We start from the raw sequence: 22626 nt of genomic DNA on the forward strand, positions 1-22626 counted from the left end.
TGAGTTTTCAGGGGACGTAGGAGCTGAGAGGTGCTGAGAGGGTGGAAAAGGAGGCGACAGGAGCCTGTGTTGGGTTTGGCATCTGGGAGTTGGTGACATGGATACAGGGTCAGTGGAGCGTTGGGGACGGAGCCGCCCTGGTGGGGGTGGGGGCACAGTCCTCGCAGGGCGACCCCTGAGGGGCCAAGAGGGGACAGCAGGGGTCAAGGACAGAGGTTAGGGGCTTCCCTGCCAGCTGCTGCCGGCTCCTTGGGTGGTGAGTCAGGGTCAGCCCGAGGCTCGGGGCTCACGAAGCAGTAGGGACTTAGGAAAACAGCGGGGCCGGGGGACAAGGTGTGTCACAATCGTGGTGAAACACGGCGCCTAGTCTCGCTGTCACTGATGCAAAGGGGTCGCCCTTAACAGTGGACACGGCCGTTTGCAAACTCGGAAACAAACATCAAATGTGCAGCCGGACCTGGACGGGGCCTCCGCGAGGGCAGGAGGTGGGCTGCACTCCTCGCGGGGACGCAGGCCCGGCGTGGGGTCCCAGAGGGGCTCAGGGCTGGGACCCCCCCATGAAAGCAGAGCCCCTGCCTCCTTCCCCTTCCCGAGCCCCCCAAAGCAGAAGCAATGACGGGCCGTTCCCGTGGGAGCTGATGAGGGTGGCGGCCTCCCCAGGCCGGGTGACTCTGCCAGGGGCAGGAAACGTGTCGGTTTGCAGGACCTCTGTCCTCTTGGCCCTCATGCAACTTGCACATGAAAGAGCTGATTCACGAAGGCAGGGGAGCTGCGTGCTGCCCAGGGAGCCAGCACTGGCTTGCCCAGCTTGTTTCCCAGGCACGAGGCTCCTCTCCCCAGGGAAGCAGGGTTTGGGTTGAAGGAGTGGTTTGCAGGGGTCAGGGACCCTGCAGGATCCTGGGGAAGCTGGTACCCATGCGCCTTTTCCTTCCCCCGTCCCTGCCAGCAGCCTGGCTGAGGGGGCCTGACAGCATCCGCACCAGGAGCGGCCCTCCCGCGGGTCTCAGAGCAGCGCCCGTGGGCAGCCGGAGCCCCGGGGAGCAGGCGCCTCGGTGAGGGGAGCGTCTCCGTCTCCAGGGGACACGCACCCCCGCGCCAGGTGCACGGCTGGGTCTGGGCTGCTCAGCGAGCCCCCATCGCCTGGCACCTCTGCGCGGTCCCGAGCCCCCCGAGGGAGAGCGCGGGGGCCAGTTCTCAGCCTCGCAGCTGACACCGAGCGGGAGCCTGACTAGTATCCAAAGCTAGATGCAGGAACGGGGACACCGGGCGCCCGGGGGCATGCGGGTGCGTCCTGGGCCGGATCCCCTGGTCAGGAGCCCCCCTCACCGCTCGGGAGGTGAGACTCCCCAGGCCCGCATCTGCTAATGAGCTCAGAAGGCCGTTGACCCTCTCTCTCACCTGAGCTTAGCCCTGGTGAAGGGGTCCGCCTGTGGGGTCAGGAAAGGCTGTGGGCTGAGGGGTTCCCGGAGCAGGAGACCTTGGGGAAGGGGTGACCCCACCAGGGCTTTGCCGGGGAGGCTGGTCTGGCGGCAACCGCGCAGGACTTATGGACAGGAGCGGGGAGGAGGCCGTGCCTCCGGGAGACGACGTCAGGGGTGCGTGAGAGAGAGTGGACGCCTCCCAGTCCTTCTCTATTGCCTTCCCGTCATTCCTATTCCTGTGTGCATCCGGTTCTGCATATGTTAGGATGTGTGGAGCCTGGAGATGTGGGCACAGAAACAGCTTTCTCTGCCAGGGCACAGGGCAGTGGTCAGGGCAGGATGGGTGAGGAAGGGAAGGGGCTGCTCTGAGCTGAGAGGAGGCGTCGGTGGGCCCAGAGCAGGGGACAGACAGACGGGCATCTGCACGGGCCCTGCGTGCAGACGAGGGAGCCCTGGGGCTGCTGGGGGAGGGCTCCTGATGCAGCTTTTTGGAAAGTGGCGGCCCGGGGTCTCAACGGGCTGTGTTGGTCTCAGGTAATAGTCCCCACAGGTGGTGGCTTTCCCGGTTCAGCCCAGGGTGGGCTCGTATCAAGCAGTCATCTGACTTCGTACCCACAGACGTGTCAGCCTCCACCCGTGGCCCTTGTCACGCTTGCGGGCTTCAGAAGAACCGGCCGAGGGGCTGTGCCATTGCCCGCCAAGGGGCTGTGCACCTCTGCTTGGCCCGTTCCTTGGGCTCAGCCAGCCCTTGTTCTGTGGACATCAGAGCTGAGAACCAGTGTCCCGGGTGGGCCTGGGGGAGGTGTCCTCCGGGGGTGGGAGTCCTCCAGGGCTGGGAGTCCTCCAGGGCTGGGAGTCCTCTCAGGGCGGGAGTCCTCCGGGGGCAGTGGGCCCAGCAGGCCTCAGGCCCCTCTTGGTGGTGACAAGCGTTTCCTCGGAGGCCCCGTGGCCATGACTCTCGGTGCCCATACTGGGGGCAAGAAGGACTGTCACCCGGCTGTTCCCACTTGGGCTGGGGCTGCTCTGGGCCTTGGGTTTCCCAGACGGGCCCGTGTCAGGCTCCCTCGGGAGAGGTCGGCGTCCCAGCCGGTGCCCCAGCCGTGTGCAGGGTGTCTGGGGGCGGTGACCCGGGATGCATCTGCCTGTGCTCTCCTTCTCACAGCGGAAGTCTACATCGGCATCGGGAAGCCCGCGGAGGCCACGGCCTGCACGCAGGAAGCTGCCAACCTCTTCCCCATGTCCCACAACGTCCTCTACATGCGCGGCCAGGTGGCGGAGCTCCGCGGGAACGTGGACGAGGCCCGGCGGTGGTACGAGGAGGCCCTGTCCATCAGCCCCACCCATGTGAAGAGCATGCAGCGGCTGGTGAGTCCGGGGGCGCCCCTCGGAGGCAGCGGCAGCTCTGGACTCAGCCCGTGTGCCGGCTCCGGATGCACTTGCCGGCTGGGGGTCTGGGTGAGCTGTCCCTGCAGTGGTCTGCACAGGTGGAGCCCCTGGGAGCGGGCAGTACACAGCCCGCCTGGGCGCCTGGGCCGAGTGAGGGCAGAGTCTGGGTCAGAGGCCTCGGGCCAGCCAGCCAAGCCGCCCTGTGGCTCCGGGCTTAATGAACACGTTCTTCTGGCCCTGGGCGCCATCACTGTCATCTTGGTCTCCGCGCTGTTGGTAGCAGCCCCCTTGGGGGTGCCCACACCCCGGGGAGCCTGCAGGACAAAAGTCAGAGCACTTTACATTTTCGGGGGCCCCTTGGAGCCAAGACATCAGCCTGTCCCCAAGGCCTCTGCGTGGCAGGGACATCCGGTCAGAGGAGTGGGGACAGCCTCCCTGCACTGCGAGGACCCAGCGAAGTCACCCCAGCCTCCCGTAAAATGAAAACATTCGGCTTGCACCCAGAGAGTCCGTGAGTTTCTGTTCAGGGATAAGAGGAAACAGTTTTGTAACTAATAAGTAAACTGTACTCCAGAGGGTCCCAAAGGCTCTGTTCTCTCGCCGTTGCCCACAGTAACATCGCGAAATGTAGACAGAACTGAGTAGCATCCACTGGTTTTCAACAGAAGGCCGGGGCGCCTGGCGTTGGGGGTCATGGGACGTGTACGCTTCTGAGTCAGATCTAGGTTCCAGTTCAGCCCCGTCTGCGGTCCTGGGGCACCGTGGGCTGGTCACGCACCCCCGGGAGCCTCGGTGATTCTGTGCTTTGAGCTGCTTCTTACCCAGCTCACTCGTGAGAACTCCGTGAAATGATCCACGTGATGAGCCCAGCAGAGCCCCGGCACCCAGGAGGTGCTCATTCAACAGAAAACTGAAGACAGTCATTTTCAGTTTTAAAAATAAATCGGACCTTATAATAATTACAGCTGTTTAGTTTTTCAGCTTCTCTGTATGAGCCTTTCATAGCTCAATACAGCTTTATAAATAATCTTATGTATTATCCAAACATTCGCTTGTTTGATTAGAAACATTACATGGCTTTTTATCTTTGTCTCACTATTTTAAAAGCAATCTGTAAAGAGCTTTTGAGATCTCCCTGCCTTTGCTGAAGTATCACAGAAGAGGTATAATCAAGGCCATGTACCCAGCTTTTTATTAAAAAGAGGCAGCGTGTTTCTACCCTGGGGCCTGTAAATTATTCAGAGAAGTATTTCTTGTTCATCCCCAAGGGGAACACATGAGACAAAAGATCAAATAGGAAAATCGCACCACGAAAGTTTTCGGTTTCACCTTTGGAGCTTGTCAAGACACCTGAGCTCCCTGACAAATGCCAGGCACTTTCCCTTCTGAAAGGAGCAGCCGCGGGCCCAGGAGAGCTAGTAAGCAAGGGCCGGGTGATGGAGGAGCCTTGCCTGTTGGATCCAGAGCCATTGACTGAGCCTTCTCTGGCCCAGAGGCATTAGCTGCCATAGGGGTCTCACCAGTAGAAAACTGTAATAATAATCAGTTCAGTTCAGTTCAGTCGCTCAGTCGTGTCTGACTCTCCGCGACCCCATGAATCATAGCACGCCAGGCTTCCCTGTCCATCACCAACTCCCGGAGTTCACTCAAACTCATGTCCACAGAGTTGGTGATGCCATCCAGCCATCTCATTCTCTGTCATCCCCTTCTCCTCCCGCCCCCAACCTTTCCCAGCATCAGACTCTTTTTCAGTGAGTCAACTCGTCGCATGAGGTGGCCAAAGTATTGCAGTTTCAGCTTTAGCATCAGTCTTTCCAATGAACACCCAGGACTGGTCTCCTTTAGGATGGACTGGTTGGATCTCCTTGCAGTCCAAGGGACTCTCAAGAGTCTTCTCCAGCATCACAGTTCAAAAGCATCAATTCTTCAGCGATCAGCTTTCTTCACAGTCCAACTCTCACATCCATACATGACCACGGGAAAAACCATTGCCTTGACTAGACGGACCTTGGTTGGCAAAGTAATGTCTCTGCTTTTTAATATACTGTCAAGGTTGGTCATAACTTTCCTTCCAAGGAGTAACCGTCTTTTAATTTCACGGCTGCAATCAGCATCTGCAGTGATAATAATAAACCCTTAAGACATCTCATTGGGCTTCCCTGGTGGCTCAGTGGTAAAGAATCCACCTGACAATGCAGGGGACATGAGTTCCATCCCTGGGTCGGGAAGATCTCCTGGAGGAGGGCCTGGCAACCCACTTCAGTATTCTTGCCTGGAGAATCCCATGGACAGAGGAGCCTGGCGGCTACAGTCCACGGGATCACAAAGAGCTGGACACAGCTGAGCAGCTTAACAACAACAAGATTCCTTGATGCATCCTGATACATCCAAAAACTACCCTGGCTGGAGGCAGGCTAGTCCCACACGCCTGCAGATTTTAGAGTTTAGATTCTCGTGGTCCGAAACTGCCCCATGACTGTGATCGTTACGGCTCTCAGAGGGTGGCTGGGCCAGCTCCTTCAAGTGATGCACGCTGGCCTGGGTCTGCTCAGACCAGCTCTAGCTAGTGGGAGCCCCACTGCAGCCAAGGGCAGGTTCCCCTCCTGTTGCAGGCCTCCTGGTGCCCGTGGAGGGGCAGCCCCTGGAACTCAGGCTCCCCAGCCCGGAAACATCACAACCCTGTCCTTCCTGCCTCCCTCCCCAGCTGCACAGTAAAGTGTTCCTGTGGCTTTGGGCGCAGGAAGGGAGGAACCTGGCCTCTGCACACACTCCAGAGGCCTGGGTGGGAGCCCCAGGTCTGTCGCTCTCTAGCTCTGGGGCCCTGGCAAAGTTACCCTCTCTGAGCCTCGGCTTCCTCCGCTGCAGAAAGAAGCACAGTCTTAGACCCAGACACAAGCGAAGCACAGGCGCTGAAATCGCAGGTCAGTCGTAAGGGGCCCTGCTCCGTCCTCATGGAAACCAGCCTGGGGCATAGCCCCGAAGTGAAGGCAGGCTTCCCCGGTGGCTCAGATGTAAAGAATCCACCTGCAATGCAGGTGACCCGGTTCATTTCCTGGGTCAGGAAGATCCCCGGGAGAAGGGCATGGCGACTCACTCCAGTATTCTTGCCTGGGGAATCCATGGACAGTGGAGCTAGAGGGCTACAGTCCATGGGGTCGCAAAGAGTCAGACCCGACTGGGCAACTAAGCACTGGCCGTTTGGACCTGAAAATATCAGGAAGAAATGAAGATGAAGGGGCAGCTGGGAGACGAGGCTGCCTTTCCACCAGGTCACACCCCAAGGAAGAGTCAGGGCTCTAGACTTACATGGCAGAGGAGGCAGAACAGACTTGAGTGTTGGCACCCACCTGACTCTCGGGGAGCAGGGTGTGCAGTGATGGGGGGGCAGGGAGGCCAGGAGTGAGCAGTCAAGACTGGAAGGAGTTTGAAGAACCTGAGCAGCAAAGAGGAATGCCCCCCACCCCGAAGATCAAGGCAGGGGTTTCCAAAGGAAGGAACTGCCTGCAGGCGGACTGCAGGCCATGGAAGAACCCAGAGGGCAGGAAGCGTGTCTGCACCAGCCCTGATGCTGAGAGAGAGAGGAGAGGAGCAGAGGGACTGCTGGAGGGAGCCGTCTTGAAAGAAGGAAGCCATGTTCTGTGTCACAGGTGGAGACCAGAGGCTGATGATAAACATGGAGAATGGTTCCCAGGCAGGGGTGAGGGCTTGTTCCCTGAGGAAGGATTATTTGTTCACTTTCAGAGCAGGTTAGTGGTAACGTGTGCCAGCCCCCTCCACCAGCCCAGCTCATAGGAGACGCATGACTACAGAGAAATGCAAACACAGTAATATTGTTAAAAAAGCATTAACGACTTGGAGGCAGATGGTTTTCATTAAAGTATTAAATTCATTAAGTTAACATAAGGTCAGACTTGACAACAGAAATGTACATGAAACTCCAGCAAAAATTGACAGTTTTCTAATAGCTTCGGCCTTCAGAGATGTGTTTAAATTCACATACAGCGAAAAGAAAGAAGAGAAATAATGTGTTTAATATTAATGATGAGTTAGCACAAGATAAGAGAGCTGGGTGTGGGCAGACAGTAAGGGAGCAGGGAGCTGATGGGATGAGGGATTACAAAGTCATGCTGTTGACGAGGGAGGGATGCACAGAGTGATCAGGCGCTTTTTCCAGAAAATCTAAAGGCATATTTTCATGTCATCTTTGCATAAGTGTATAAATTTACATACATTTGCATGCTATGGTTTAAAAAGCTTTCACTCCCAAGACCCAAGATGAATTAATGAAACACGGAGCAACTGTTTCCGTACCAGTAACGCTGTGATCGGGCGTCGGGCAGAGGAGGGAGCCGAGGGCAAGGGAGCAGCCTCTGGGTGACGCCACCCAGGCCAAGGACGGGCCGGACTCGGAACCAGGCCACGGTGACCAGAGCAGGGACAGGCTCCGCAAGCAGGGCCGTCTGCTTGCCCTCTGATCATGTCAGCCTGGACTCTCAAGGGCAGAGTGTGAGATGAGGGAGGGAGAGGAACAGAGCCTTTGAGGGAGAGGTGAGGGGGCTAGGGGGGCCAGGGGGCCAGGAGGGCCAGGGGGCCAGGGGGCCAGGGGGGCCAGGAGGGCCAGGGGGCCAGGAGGCCAGGAGGGCCAGGGGGGCCAGGAGGGCCAGGAGGGCCAGGGGGCCAGGGGGCCAGGGGGGCCAGGAGGGCCAGGGGGCCAGGAGGCCAGGAGGGCCAGGGGGGCCAGGAGGGCCAGGGGGGCCAGGAGGGCCAGGGGGCCAGGAGGGCCAGGGGATCAGGGGGCCAGGGGGCCAGGAGGGCTGTGTGCAGGAGCTGATGCTGGTACGACCAGAGGAGAGATGTTGCTGAGAAAGAGACTTATCCTGGGGCACATTACCACTGCGCTCAACCAGTCCAAAAAGGTGTGCAATCAGAAGCAGATGGTGGGGCTCACCCAGGGCGTGCTGAGGGCGGCGTGCGGGCAGATGCGCCCATGCAGCTCTATGGAGGACTCGAGCTGGAGAGGGACTGGACCCAGGGGCCCTTGCCCACCCCCTGCTGGCAGGAAGGAAGAGGACGGATGTGTGCCTTGAGGGCGGGGCCTCCAATTGAGGCGGACAAAGATCTCAGAGCCGATGCTGAGCAGGAGAAAATAGAATGAAAGTTCTCAGGGCCATGCCCTTGAATGTCGAAGGTCTCACAACAAGGCTGGATGCCTGTCCAGGGACAGAGGCCAGCTGTCCTTCAAAGGAGGGTAGTTGGGAGACCAGGGAGCTGGTAAATATCTCCCACTCTGCCGTGGGAAGCAGTGAGAAAGGCCCCGCGGTGGAGCTCCCAGAGAAAGGGGAGGACGATGGGGAAAAGAGGCCGTTGGGGGCCAGGGGTCGGGTGACCCACCGTGGGCACTGGGTGAAGGCCCGCCTGCCCGCCTTGGCTGGATGGCCCCGTGATGGTGGGCCGCAGGAAGAGAGGACCCATCAGTGAGGCGGGAAGGGATTCCTGCTCAGTGGAAAGACAGCTTGGGGATCACCATACTGATGGACCAGTCGAATAACAGAGTAAGCTTTTTGTTTGGGCGTCAAGTGTGCAGAAGTGCTGGCTGACCTCTGTGGCTGGACTGAGGCGTGAGCTCTGGGCTAAGGTTCCAGGATGAGCTGTCCCTGAGGGTTTCCTCCATGATTTTACATTTTCTTCTTCTTTTAAAAGGCTTTATCGAATTTGTTACAGTATTGCTTCTGCTTTATGTTTCTGGGGGGTTTTGGCCCCGAGGCATGTGGGTGGGATCTTAGTCCCCAAGCTGGAATCAAACCCACATCCCCCACACTGGAAAGCCAAGTTCAGTCCGTCCAGGGAAGCCCCCGTCTCAGGCTTTCTGAAACATCGGAAATCTGCAGCAACATCGAGCGTGAGAACTTTAGCCGTGGGTCGCAGTTCTGCTTCAGGAGCACGTGAGTTGCAGAGGCTGGCAGGGAGCACGGCCATGCTGTCGGGAAAGTGGGTTTTATTATGAAATACCCGGGGGCACGCCTATTGGCAGTGGGTCTGGAAGGAGGGCCTGAAATGCGAGGTTCTGCACGGCTCTAAAGTTTGAGCCGGAAGCATCAAAACAGGCTCACAACATCGCTCTGAAGTTGGAGCTTGCTTTTAACTGTCTAGACGCTTACAGGCTTGATTACTGAGGGAAAACATTTCATCCTATTATGCATGATGAGCCAGAAGGATGGCAGGGAGGGTTTGAATCCAGGGAAGGAGGTGAGCTCCGGCTTGCTTGAGGCAGGCAGCTTGTGCCACTAAATTATGAAACTCTGGTGTTTTTATTCCTCTCGCTCCTTTAAAGTGTCCATCTGTTTCATAAGATTTGGGGGAAATTGCTTGTGTCTCATTTCATTATTTAGAAGCATGTTTTCCAATGGATACCCCTGTTGGAGGAAAGAGGCAGCAGGAAGCTGGTGAATGTTTCAGGGTGATTCCAGAGATGGCCCTGGTGGCTCAGACAGTGAAGGATCTGCCTGCAATGCAGGAGGCCCCAGGGTGGATCCCTGGGTGGGGAAGATACCCTAGAGAAGGGAATGACAACCCACTCCAGTATTCTTGCCTGGAGAATTCCATGGACAGAGGAGCCTGGTGGGCTACAGTCCGAGGGGTCGCAAAGAGTCAGACATGACTGAGCGATTAACACTTTCACTTTCACCAGAGATGGCAGCTGAGTCTGTGGATCTAATTTATCCATCAGTTTAGCAAGGGGGACCCGGGGCCCAGGGCACAGACAGACAGGGCAGGGGTACACATCTTTGCCTTGGAGAAACCAGTCTTAGAGAAGGGAACTCTGATCCTGTTACTCTAGACGAGACCCAGGGACAATTAAAGTAATGGAGCAGAGTGGAGATGTCCTTCCCCTTGCAAACACTCGTCCTTAGAAACCGATCTCTTTCATCCAAAGTATCAATTTCTCTCTTTGCATGGGAGGCATGATTGGGAGGGAACAAAGCTCTACCGCAGTCTAGTGAGAAGGCCGTCTCACCTATTCATCGTATTTCATTTTTTCAGGATTTTAAAACTGCTTTTAAACATAAGGAGGATGACTGTTTGCTTTAAAGAAAGATTAATGAAATATTTAGAGGGCCACCCTTTCTGCACTCCTGTGTGTTGCTGATAGCCCTCTTTGAAAAGCGTACAAGGCTTCATTTCTCTGCTGTCGTTCTTGGCTGTTTATCTGAGGCTCAGACTAACAGAGAGGAGAGTGCAGGGCTTCCTACCTGTTGCTGGTTCTCTAGCCAGCTCCGCTGCCGCCCTTTTGTGGTACACACTGCCTCTTAGCCACTCTGGCAGCTTCAAGCCCTTCTGAGAATTGGGAATCCTTGGCTTGGACATAAACTTCACCTCTGAAAAGAAATTTAAAACCTCACCCTCCATGTCTGATGTTTATTCTTGCAAGGTGCGGTGAAATCGAGAATTTCATTTTTACTGATGGGAAAGACACTGAGCTTGGTGACCTTCCCCAGGTCACATTTCAAGTTAGGAGCAGAGCAGGACTGGAAGGTCAAGTCTGTTAAGGGTCTACAGCTTAAACAGTAGGACAGCACAGCGACCAAGTGCATGGCGCCAGGGCCAGCCCACCTGCTGCTGCTGCTGAGTCGCTTCTGTCGTGTCCGACTCTGTGTGACCCCACAGACGGCTGCTGCTGCTGCTGCTGAGTCGCGTCAGCCGTGTCCGACTCTGTGCGACCCCACAGATGGCAGCCACCATGCTCCCCCGTCCCTGGGATTCTCCAGGCAAGAACACTGGAGTGGGTTGCCATTTCCTTCTCCAGTTCATGAAACTGAAAAGTGAAAGTGAAGTCGCTCAGTCATGTCCGACTCCTCGAGACCCCACGGACTGTAGCCTACCAGGCTCCTCCATCCATGGGATTTTCCAGGCAAGAGTACTGGAGTAGGGTGCCATTGCCTTCTCCCAGCCCACCTGGGTCCCTGCTTTATCACTTCCTGACTGTGTGGCCAAGTCCCTTAGTCTTCCTGGGCCTCCATTTTCTCAGCTGTGGAATGGGAGTGATAACAGTGGCCACCCAGTGGTGTGGTTTTGTGGGTTGAGTCCTGCAGGCTCTCTAAGCACTAGCTCAGGTCCACCTGCCTGTGGTGGAGGCCCCTCTGCATCTATTTGAGGGGAGTTCTTTTCCGGAGAAGCTGACCTCGGGAGCGGCTTCCCTCCTGAACCAAATTTCAGCAACTAGAGGAGCTGAAGTAAGAACATATCATGGCACATGCTTGGCAAGAAGCATGGTGCTTTCCTTTTCAAGTATTACTTTCTGACTGTGGCTTTCGAGCCTGTCGCCTTGGTCATCACCGCTGAAAGGGTTTGGGAAACAGCGGAGGCCAGACCTGTCTCAGGCAGAGACAGAAGGCGTCACCTCTGCTTGGGCGGCCATGCCGGGCCAGACCAGACTGCTGTGGACGATGGCCGGTGACCAGGCTGCGCTGGGCCCTCAGCCTGGGGCAGAGGCTGCACAGGCATAGACTTCGGCCTGCGGGCAGGAGGGATGGAGCCTCTCACGGAGCAGACTCGGGGTCACTGCCCAGGGGAGCCTTTCTTGGCTCCCCACCTGCCCACCCATTCTGGCAGGAGGTGTCGGCCCCTGGACCTCCCTCCCTGGAAGCACTAGTTGAACCGACCAGGAGCTGTCTGTCCACGGGTCTGTCTGCTCCTTGGGGGAGGCATCTGGCCTGACAGCGCAGTGGCCATATAGACTGGGGCGTGACCGCCGGCTTGGGGGTTGGGAGGCGGGGACGGGTGACCGTGCCCTTCACAGCTGTCACTGCTCCCCTCTGGTGAGTGAAGGCCCGGCCGGAAGCCTGTTTGCGCACTGCCTTGACTAGACGCAGCAGAGCCCGTGGGAGCAGGCTAGTTCTCCTCGGTCAGGGTCACCTGCTCCCTGTTACCTCGGCCTTGGCACAACGTACCGTCGGCCACAAGGACAGCAAATGACGTAGGAGCGCACCGTGGAGGCCTAGGCGGGGCTGAGTAATGGGACTTCCGGGGGGCGGGTCTCAGGAGGGTCTCAGGAGGATGAGCCGGGCTCCCGGGCGGGGATCCGGGTGTCCGGGCCTGGGGGGGACCCTCAGACCTGCTCCGGGGGCTGAATGCCAGAGAAGGCTGCGGGGCAGCCCTCTGCTGCTCCGCTCGAGGGCTGGGAGGGGGCCGCGACAGCCCCTCTCACGCTCAGAGTGTCCTGTCGGCTGCGAACACTCCTCCGTGCCAGGCCTTGAACCCGTCTGGCGGGCGTGGTGGCTGGGACCGCAGATGGCCAGGGCCCAGGCCTGCAGTCGCCGTGGCCCTGGCCCGCAGGAGCGGCGTCGCGGTGAGAGGCAGGCCGGGGCTCCGGGGTCTCTCGGTCCAATCGGGACGGACCCGCGGCCACGCCCCAGGAGGCCTGGTTCCCGAGCGGCTATCAGAGCGCCAGCTCAGCGTCCACCCGTCCCTGGTCGGAGCCCTGTGCGCGCTCCCTGTTCCTTGCCAAGCTCCGTGCCAGGCCCCTAGGCCTGACCCCGACCCGGGTGCCGGGAGGCTCGGGTGGTCCCGGGGAGGCGGCGGCACCGAGGGGCTGCGCTGATGCGGGCAGCGCCCCCGCCGCCGCGGAGCTTCCTCAGGGGCCAGGGCCTCCCGGGTAACGCGCCCTGGAGACAGCCCGGGCCAGCAAGGGACAGCCTCCCGTGCGCCCCGCGACTGCCACTAGGCATGTTTCCTGTCTGAAAACAGCGGACACCCAGACCCCAGCGCCCGGGCCGGGTGAACGCTCTTGTGGGCCTTCTCTCCCCAAGTCTCTTCCTGGTCCTTCGATGGTGACTCAGCCCCTCCTACTGGCTCCCCCCATAGACCGCGGGCCTGGTGTCCCTTCCGGGCGAGACCACCTCTGCTTTTGGTCCCTGACTGAGGGGGATTCTTCTTTCACCCCCGACCCCCACCCCAAACCCAGCTGGAAGCAGCTTACTATTTCCACAGCACCGTGCTATCTTCTTGGCTCTCACAGCTCGCCTAGAGGGCAGCTCCTCTGGGGAACGGAAGGGGAGGGCACGTTGCCCTAACTGGGCTTGCAGAGTCCCTGCTTCTGGGCTTCCCAGGTGGTGCTAGAGGTAAAGAACCTGCCTGCCAATTCAGGAGCTCTAAGACACTTGGGTTTGATCCCTGGGTGGGGAAGATCCCTTGGAGGAGGAAATGGCCACCCACTGCAGTTTTCTTGCCTAGAGAATCCCACGGGCAGAGGAGCCTGGCAGGCTACAGTCCATGGGGTCGCAGGGAGTCAGACACGACTGAAGCGCCCTAGCACGCACCTGTCTCTGGGTGGGAGGTGACAGAAGTGGCAAAAACAAAGGGCGGGCCTGCTGAAGCGGGTGGGGGTGGGGGGAATCCAGGGAAGGGCACATTTGAGTGGCTGGGGGAGGGTACTACCCAGTACCCTAGAAGCAGGTAACAGGATTTTATGGTGCCAGCTACGTCTTTACTTCCTTTTGGAGCTGTGTCCTTTAGCCGAGAGCATTTGCAGCTCGCTGGGCATGAGCGTCCTCAGTGGAGTGAAAGGCGTGTTGCCCAGGACCCTGGAACGTGGGCTGTGCGTCCGCACGACCCCAGTGTGGCATGTGGCCTTGTTCTCGCCGCCCACCCCGACCCCCCCAGGCATCCTCCCAGCCCCATCGGCCTCATTTGGTGCACGTCGTCTCTGCAGACATTTTCTGCTTGATTATTGGGTCCTCCCTCCCACTGCAGCATTTTCTGGGTGCTGGCCAGGGCTCCATGGCTTCGGGCCACCCCTGATTTCACTGAGGACTCAAGTCAAAGACCCAGAAGCAACACAGACCCGGCATGGGCTCTGAAATGTCAGCCATGTCACCAGGTGTCCCTTTGCAGCAACTTAAGGGAACAGAAAGAAAGAATTCTGTGTTTATTTCTATTTCCTGTGCTGTACTCTTGTTGTTCAGTCGCTCAGTCGTGTCCGACTCTTTGTGACCCCATGAACCACAGCATGCCAGGCCTCCCTGTCCATCCCCAACTCCCGGAGCTCACTCAAACTCATGTCCATCAAGTCAGTGATGCCATCCAGCCATCTCATCCTCTGTCGTCCCCTTCTCCCGCCCCCAATCCCTTCCAGCATCAGGGTCTTTTGTTTATTTTCTGTTTTGTAGTCTTAGATGGCAATGGCAAGCCACTCCAGTACTCTTGCCTAGAAAATCCCATGGATGGAAGAGCCTGGTAGGCTGCAGTCCGTGGGGTCGCTAGGGGTCGGACATGACTGAGCGACTTCACTTTCACTTTTCACTTTCACACATTGGAGAAGGAAATGGCAACCCACTCCAGTGTTCTTGCCTGGAGAATCCCGGGGATGGGGAAGCCTGGTGGGCTTCCGTCTGTGGGGTCACGCAGGGTCGGACACGACTGGGGTGACTTAGCAGCAGCAGTCTTAGATGACTAATTACAGGCAGTGTGGTTCAGTGTCTCATTAGTAATGATGATCTAAAATTATTTAAAATCTGCCGTACCCTACCCAAACCACTTATTCTTAGAAATTCTGCTCCAGTCTTCCAGGACGATTTGACATTTCGCTTCCACCACCTTCCTGCCTTGCCACAGTTGCTGCTCCCTAGCTTGGATAGGAATTTGGTCCGGATTTGTTTGATTTACCAGCGCCGTCCTGGGTTCTAGATCCCAGTTCCTAATTCCCTCGTTATTTCAGGCCTCCCTGGATTTCAGAAATGCGGTTTTCTTGGCTTCCTGAGCGTCCTTCCCCACACTGCCTGCCTCTGAACTCAGCCAGAGGGCATGGCGAGGCAGCCCCCGTCCCCTCCCGGGGCATTGGGGGCCACCTGGACTGGCTGCCCTGGCCTGTCTGACACGTAAATTGCCCCGTCTTCTGCTACTGGTCTCAGAGATGCCTGTCACTGGTGTTTCTGGACTTTCTCTCTGGGCCACGTCTTCCCTCGTGTGGTCCGGACCTTCTGACAGTCTGAACTTAAACTCTAGCCCGAAGACCTAGGGGGGACCCCCCCCCGGAAGTTCCCCCAGGGTCTGCTTCTGGTTTTTCTTCACCTATATCAAGGATGAGTGACCAGAGTGGACGGGTGGCAGATGAAAGCCTTTGGACCTGCAGCTCCCCAGAGGGTGGAGGGCACTCCCGGGTTTAGAGTGCCCCTGGGATTCCCTAATCTGAGCAACTCCTTTTACAGATGGGGACGCTGAGGCAGACAGGGGAGGGAGGGACAGCACTGAGTGGCAGCCCCCGCCCCCAGGAATCCTGACTCCATCACTTTTGAAGATTTCATGCCCATGGCACTAGTGGTAAAGGACCCACCTGCCAATGCAGGAGACACAAGAGACCCGGGTTTAATCCCTGGGTCAGAAGATCCCCTGGAGGCAGCCCACTCCAGTATTCTTGCCTGGAGAATTCCAGGGACAGAGGACCTGGCAGGCTACAGTCCATAGGGTCACAAAGAGTCAGACACGACTGAGCACTTTCCTCATCTGTTAAATGGGATACTAGCACTTGCCTTCCTGAGCTGCAGTGGGGTGAAATGGATCAGCTTTCTAACCTCCTGCACAGGGACCCTGGCCCCAGAGAAGTCAGCCGCTTGTTCTGGTGGGAGGAGAGGGATTTCTCAGCGTCTTTTCAGGGGTGAAGGGTGTGACGCTGTCTTCACATCGAGCGGCATCTGCTGCAGCTGTCTCCTTCCTCTTTTGCTCCCACCTGGGGTGAAGCCTCCGTCTCTTCTCCTGCCTCTCACCTCGCTCGGGGATGTCTCCCTGCTCACAGCTGTCCGAGCCCTGGAAATGGCTAGATCCACGCACTTCAGTGCTGGTTTGGGAGTCTGGGCGTGCGCAGGAATGTCTCTGGGTCCGTCTTTGGCATCCGTTCTGTTGCCAAGGGGGTAGGGTGGGGGTGAGGGGTTTTTAGTCCAGGCTTTCATCTGCCACCCATCCACTCTGGTGGACACCGATATCCTTGATGTTGGTGAAGGAAAACCAGAAGCAGAACCTGGGGGAAACCTGTGGCAGGATGTCCTCCCTAGGTCTTTGCTTAGAAGGAAGGAATGCCACATGCACCAGTGATGAAACGCCAAGGATCGCCGGGTTTCCAACCCTCGGGCTGTGGGAAGGTGCAGACTGGGAGCCTGCTCGGGGGCCAGGCACCGCAGACCCCCGCTCTTAGAGACCTGCTGACCAGGGAGCGGTGTAGGCGCACAGGGGCTCCGGGCTGAGTGCTGGGTGAGGAGGCTGCTAGCGGCCTGCTGGGGAGGGGCTGGAGCCCGAGTCTGAGAGCGCCACCCACCCAGCTAGCCACCAGTGTGGGCCTCGGGCTTCAGGGAGCTCTGGGAGCACTTCTGCTCCACGGCCCCCAGGCTCGGTTCCCAGGACCCCAGCCCTGCCGCCCGTGCCCCGGTTCCTTCGCCTGGTCACTCTGGCCGGCCGCTGGCGGTCACGAGATCCCCTCTCCTCCCACCTGAGCTCTCCCTCCCCTTCCTCAGCGCCTTGGTGTTTACAGAACACGTCTCTTAAGGTGCGCTTCTGCAGGTCTGGTTTCCTTCCAAGCCTTTCAGAACATCCCCGAGTCATCTAGAAGGCCTGTGAGCCCCTGCTGCGTGTCAGGGCCGCCTCTGACTGCAGCTGACCCCTGTTGTCTGACAGTGAGCGTGGCCTCGGCTCTCGGGAGGAGCGCGCCGTCCCGTCTCCGTGTCTCCCAGAGACCCGAGGCTCTTGCCAGGTGCCAGCCTCCCTGGGGAGGGCGGGTGGCCAAGCTGAGATCAGAGGGCCTGTTTCTGCAAGGAAGCTTGGACACACAGGCACCGAGCCTGGGGCCCGGCCTTGCTAGGAGGTCCGTCTTGAAGAGGCCCGTGATTGAAATGCCAGCTGACACCCTTCCAGATGAAGCAGAAACTGCCTGCCTGGCCCTGTGGGGGGGCCCGTGGGTACCAGGCTGTGTCCTTCCTGATAAACAGAAGCACGAAGCAGGCCTGGGGCGGGAAGCAGCCCTCCCCTCAGGGACCAGAGTCCCCGCAGGTTCCCTCTGATCCCCCGTGTCAGGGCTGCAGGCAGCCAGACAGACGCAGGAGGTTGGAACCAAAGTGCCAGCAAGCCGTCCCTGCGAGGATCTCTCAGAACAAACAAGAAGCAAAACCTGCTTCTTCCTGAGGACAAACATGCATTTTTGCAGGCCTGTCAAAGCCAGGCAGGTCAGTGGAGTTATAATTGGCTCTCTAATTAGAGCTCCCACACGCTGTTAGATCTCTCTACCTGCCGCCGGGTGCCTCACGCAGAGGGGACGATCAGCCTCTGCCTCTGGGACAATTGATGCTGCAACCCTGTTCCTCCTGCTGACCCCGCCCCCGCCCCCAGCGCCCACCAGGGGGCGGCCGGCTTCAGGGAGCCAGGCTCAGGAGGCCAGGTGCCCAGGGAGCCTTTGGAGGCTGAAGGGGAGGAGACAGAGGCACAGGGGCGTCCCGAGGGCATTTCACTGATACCCTCAGCTTGTCCAGGGCTTCCCCGGAGCTCAGCAGTGAAGAACCCGCCTTCAGCAGGAGGCACAAGTTCGATCCCCAGGTCAGGAAGATCCCCTGGAGGAGGGCATGGCAACCACTCCAGTGTTCTTGCCTGGAGGGTCCTGTGGACAGAGGAGCCTGGGGGGGTTGATCCAAGGGGTCACAGAGAGTCGGCCACGACCGAGTGACTTGGCGCAAGCTTTGTGGAGTCACGCTGCCTGACAAGGGGAGAAGACGGGCCGCTTCCCCCCGTCTGCCCTCAGCCCCGGAGACGGCAGTGTCCTGGGGCTGACCCGCCCTGGCCCTGCAGAGACACCCCATGCACGCAGCCCCGGAGCGGGCGTTCACACCCGGAAGGTGGTAAACGCTGTGAACAGGGAGTTTTCCTTCTGGAGGCCAGTCTGCTGCACACTGACCTGGGGTCAGACAGCTCAGGAGGGAGGGAGGCAGGGACAGGGGAGCAGGGGCATCCGCGAGGCAGAGCGCCCGAGGGCAGGCAGCCATGCTCAGGGAGTGATGCGGCGGGGTCACCTGGCCCCTCTGCTTGGAGATGGCCGGCAGGGAAAGCTTGGGGGAACACACAGCGCCATCCGGGGTGGGGCGGGAGCTGGGATGGTTGACAGTGCTCACTCTTTAGAGCCAAGAAGACCCACGTTTGCGTTCTAGCTCTGCCATCCACTGGCCACTCCTGCTACCCTGGACGGCAGTGTGGCCTCTGTCCTGCAGACATGAGAGTCCCATTCTCACGGGGCCGCCAGGGGAGCTCCCGCCTGGTGGCTGTTAGGATTTTGCCCCTTCCTTTGGCTCCAGGAAGCGGCTACGAGAACCGTGTGACGTGCCCAGGCCCCCGGGGCCCGGCAAGGTGGATGTTGGGTGTCCCGGGGCCCTGCCCTCTGGGAGACAGGGAGGGCTCCCTTCTCAGCAAAGACCCCCAGACAACGAGCAGGGGTCCCCAAGTGGCTACGGGGGCTGAGAGCAGACCCCCACTCCTTGGGCAGTGCAGCTGAGGGTAGGTCCCCCTGCCTGCGAGTGGCTGCCTCCGGGGACCAGTGAGTCTTGCCTTCCCTGAGTCCACGCGTGCGTCCCATGGCCTGACCACAGGCGCCGATTGCAGCGGCTGCCCCTGACCCCTCTGACTCCCTCCCTCCAGCCAGGTGACCCGTCCACCCTCGGGGTCCACCAGGGAGTTCCCCACAGGGGCTTGTGGCCTGCAGACTTCAAGGTGCTGGCATCGAAGTCCGTGGAAGGGCAGGTGGCCAGCACCTCAGCTCAGCCCCGAGGGCCTCTCCGCAGGGGACAGCCACGTCCCTGCCCTTCCCATGGGAGTGGGGAGTGTTGAGGAAGTGACACTGCTGGTTCTTCTCTGGGGCGGTCAGCGTGAGGGCTCAGCCATGTGGGGCAAAGGAGGCCAGGCTGTCCGATCCACGGGCTCTGCAGCCCCGAGGATCCAGGGGCAGCTGCTCTGCGTCCACTGCCGAGCCAGCCCCGAGGGCAGGGTGGGATCCCCAGGTCCCAGCAAACGGGCGGCGGAACTTCCCCCACGACCCCTGCCCGCAGCCCTGCAGCCCCCACCTGCCTTCCTGCCTGGACTCTGTGTGCTGACTCCTCCTGTTATTTGTGGAAAAAGAATTTTCCAGGGTTTATCAATTCCTGTCCTCCCTTCGTCAGAAAGTGTCTTATCATTCCTGTTTGTTCCTGTGTAAAAGTGGAAAAATAGTTCATGCCCAGTGCTTGGCGGGGATGCAGCAGCCACTGGCCAGGATGACCGCATCCCCCTACAGGGAGGGAGTCGCCGCCCTCCTGGGGGGGCCCCGCACGCCCCGCTGCGCCCTCCCCGCCCCCACCGTGCCCAGACCTGCTTGCAGGGTGCCTGCCCTCCTCGGGGAGTGGGTGACGCCCACGCCCAGCGTCCCCCGAGCACCGACGTGTCCTGACTGCCTTTCGGACGAGCAGCGTTTACCGAGCGCCCACGGGGTCCCAGGGCACACAGGTCCCAGGGGACTGAGCCGGGTGTCCCCAGGGTCTCCCAGACTCAGAGAGAGACCCCTTCTCTCTCCCACCCATGCTGGGCCTCGCGGTGGAAGGGGCCACGCCTCCGGGTCACTCTCCCATTTGTGTCCGTCTTACTGCTGGAGGGCCCCCCACGCACAAGGGCCTCCCCCCAGGCAGCCCTTCCCAGCCCCCTTCCTGGCCCTCCGTGGGCACTCTGCCCTGCTGATGGCAGGAAAGAGGCCGCCTGCCATGTTTGCTGCTTATTTCTCCGATTAAAGTTTAAGCCCTGAAAGAACAGATACGCACCAGGTATGTAGCTCAGTTCAGTCAGTTCAGTCACTCAGTCGTGTCCGACTCTTTGCGACCCCACGGACTGCAGCACACCAGGCCTCCCTGTCCATCACCAACTCATGGAGCTTACCCAAACTCAGAGTCGGTGATGCCATCCAGCCCTCTCATCCTCTGTTGTCCCCTTCTCCTCCCGCCCTCAATCTTGCCCAGCATCAGGGTCTTTTCCAGTGAGCCAGCTCTTCACATCAGGTGGCCAAAGTATTGGAGTTTTGACTTCAGCATCAGTCCTTCCAATGAACAGTCAGGACTGACCTCCTTTAGGATGTACTGGTTTGATCTCCTTGCAGTCCAAGGGACTCCCAAAAGTCGTCTCCAACACCACAGTTCAAAAGCATCAATTCTTCAGAGCTCAGCTTTCTTTACAGTCCAGCTCTCACATCCATACATGACTACTGGAAAAACCATAGCCTTGACTAGATGGACCTTTGTTGTCAAAGTAATGTCTGCTTTTTAATATGCTGTCTAGGTTGGTCATAGCTTTTCTTCCAAGGAGCAAGCATCTTTGAATTTCATGGCTGCAGTCCATCTGCAGTGATTTTGGAGCCCAAGAAATGAAAGTCTGTCACTGTTTCCATTGTTTCCCCATCTATTTGCCATGAAGTTTTGGGACCAGATGCCATGATCTTCATTTTTTGAATGTTGAGTTTTAAGCCAACTTTTTCACTCTCCTCTTTCACTTTCATCAAGAGGCTCTTTAGTTCTTCTTTGCTGGTATGTAACTGATGCTCCAAAAATTACTTGTTGGGTGGAAAATTTGACCAAACCCTCGAATTTTCATCTGGAGATCACCTCCTCCACCCCTTCATTTTCTAGGTCAGGAAAGAGGCTAGAGAGAAGGTTCTGCCTAAGCTGGACAGTTGGTGGTGGATGGCAGAACTGGCATGAGAGGACCTGCCCTCCACCACTGTGACGCTTCTGAGCCCAGGGGAGGCCAGGACTCCTTGCTGTAAATAACAGGACAGGCTTTTGTTTTCATTGTGTTGGTGATAAATGTTCAGACCCAAGTGTAGTGATGCTTCAAAGGTGTGACCCCCCACCCTGTCTGAAGACAGGTTGAGGCGGGGGCCTCATGGGGGTGTGTCAGGGTTATTGGGAAGGGGTCCTGGGCTGGGACCCAGGATGGGGCTGGGGTCTTTAGGACCCCACGCTGTTGGCTTCTCCCAGGAAGCTTAGCAGTGCAGTGTGTGTGTGTGAGTTACCATGTCCGACTCTTTGCCACCCATGGGCTGCAGCCCGCCAGGCTCCTCTGTCCATGGGATTCTCCAGGGCAGAATACTGGAGCCGGTTGCCATTTCCTCCTCCAGGGGATCTTCCTGACCGAGGGATTGAACCCGGGTCTCCTGCATTATAGGCAGGTTCTTTACCAGCTGAGCCACCAGGGCAGCCCAAGCAATGTGGTGGTCCCGTATGAACTATTTTCCTGACCACAGAGAACCTCCACTCCACTGGCTGGGACTCTGGGGCCATGTTTCCCCCACCATCCCCACCCCACCAGCTGCTGGGGGGCCAGGTGGCTTCCTGGGCTGCTGCACCCCCCAGGCGTCCCGGGGCCTGGAGTGGACCCCAGGGGGAGGGGTGGGGCACCGTCTTCCCAAACACACGCGGGGCATCGCCTCCCTCGGGGGATGATTAGCACCGAGTTTCCACCACAGGCACCTCGTGGGGAAGCACTGACTTCCCGGCCGCCCCGTGCTGTTGCTCCTTCTGACTTGTTGTTGGGGAAGGCGGAAAAAAATAAAGAAATAAGTCAACCTGGGAGACTTAAATAAGTCAGCGGGAGTCTCTTGGCCATTAGAGTGGAAAAGTGCAAGCGTGGGGAGCTGGTGGGGGCGCTGAGGTCCTTCCGGACGCCGTGGTGCTCTCCTGAGGGCTGGCAGAGACTCAGGTCCTTTTCGTTGGCAACAACAGGGCACGCGATTGCAATGGCAGATCAAGGGCAGCGAGTCTGGAGATGGGCTGGAACGTTACTGACAGCTTTCTTGGGCCTCAGAGTGACAACACTCAGTAACCCCACGTCTTCTGGGGACCCCAGGACCCTCCTGCCCACCTTCGCCCCTGCCAGCCCCCCACCCCAGCCTGAGCTGCACAGGCCGCCCCAAGCTGCCTTCTCGAGGATGTCCCTTGATAGCGCATGGGGCCAGCTGGATCTGATCTTTCTTCAGTCAGATCGGTGTGTCACACTGAGCTTTGGTGATGTTGATGCTGCTGTTTCTGAGCATGAGCTCATTGAATTTATGAGTCCTTGTCTCAGGCTGCAGCTGATGGTGAAATCGCCTGTCTGGACCCAGGATTTCCCATCACCTGGCCAGCCCGGCCTCTGGGGGTCCCACCATCCTCTGGGGGTCCCGCCCAGGCTCTGAGGGTCCTGCCAGCTCCAGTGCGGGACACCCAGACCTAGGGACACAGATAAAAGTAATTCAAGTTCCGGGGCTGGGGGTGGGGGCAGCACTGGGGGTAAAGAGACTCAGCATGCCCCTGCCGCCTTTACGCTGGTTTTCAGGGAGGAAGCCCACGCCGTCTGCATCTTTCTAGCGCGGAAGTCAGAGAGGCGCTCAGACCTCCTGACGGAGAGGCGACGTCACGTTTCCATCGCTCTGGAAACTCCGCACCACGAAGGGCGAGTCTACAGGGCTCGGGACAGCCGGGTTGCAGCGGGGGCTGGGGGGGCTGGCGAGGGCTGGGGGCAACCAGTGCGGTCGTTTCTTCCGGCAAAGCTTACGGGGGGAGGGTTGTTGAGAGGTTGGCCCGGTGGTGCCAGGGTTACGTCGCAGGGAAGGGAGCTGGGCCCCGTCCCTCCTCCGCCGCCTCCGCCGCCCCCTCATCCGTCTCTCCATCCGTCCAGCAGACGCTCACCCAGGCCCTCGGGAGTGCTGGGCCGCCCCGGGTGCCGCACAGGCAGAGGCGAATCGGAGGCTCCCTGACCTAACGCGGCGCTGGCCGAGAGGGCGCAGGGGCGTCCGGGAGCC

At 58.9% G+C, this 22626-nt stretch overlaps 1 protein-coding gene across 8 annotated transcripts in view; it reads left to right on the top strand.

Annotated features, from left to right (window-relative positions):
* The window catches only part of TTC7B (tetratricopeptide repeat domain 7B), a 270335-nt gene that overhangs the window by 241965 nt on the left and 5744 nt on the right, over positions 1-22626 (top strand). For all 8 annotated transcript variants that reach the window (XM_088839368.1, XM_055436426.2, XM_088839370.1 and 5 more), the window contains one exon: positions 2584-2786. In XM_088839368.1, coding sequence (XP_088695494.1) covers positions 2584-2786 — 203 coding nt within the window. The remainder of the gene's footprint in view (positions 1-2583; positions 2787-22626) is intronic.

This window comes from Moschus berezovskii, chromosome 9 (genome assembly GCF_049115385.1).
Source record: "Moschus berezovskii isolate FMDL1 chromosome 9, NW_MosBer_1.0, whole genome shotgun sequence".
NCBI classification, from domain to species: Eukaryota; Metazoa; Chordata; class Mammalia; order Artiodactyla; family Moschidae; genus Moschus; species Moschus berezovskii.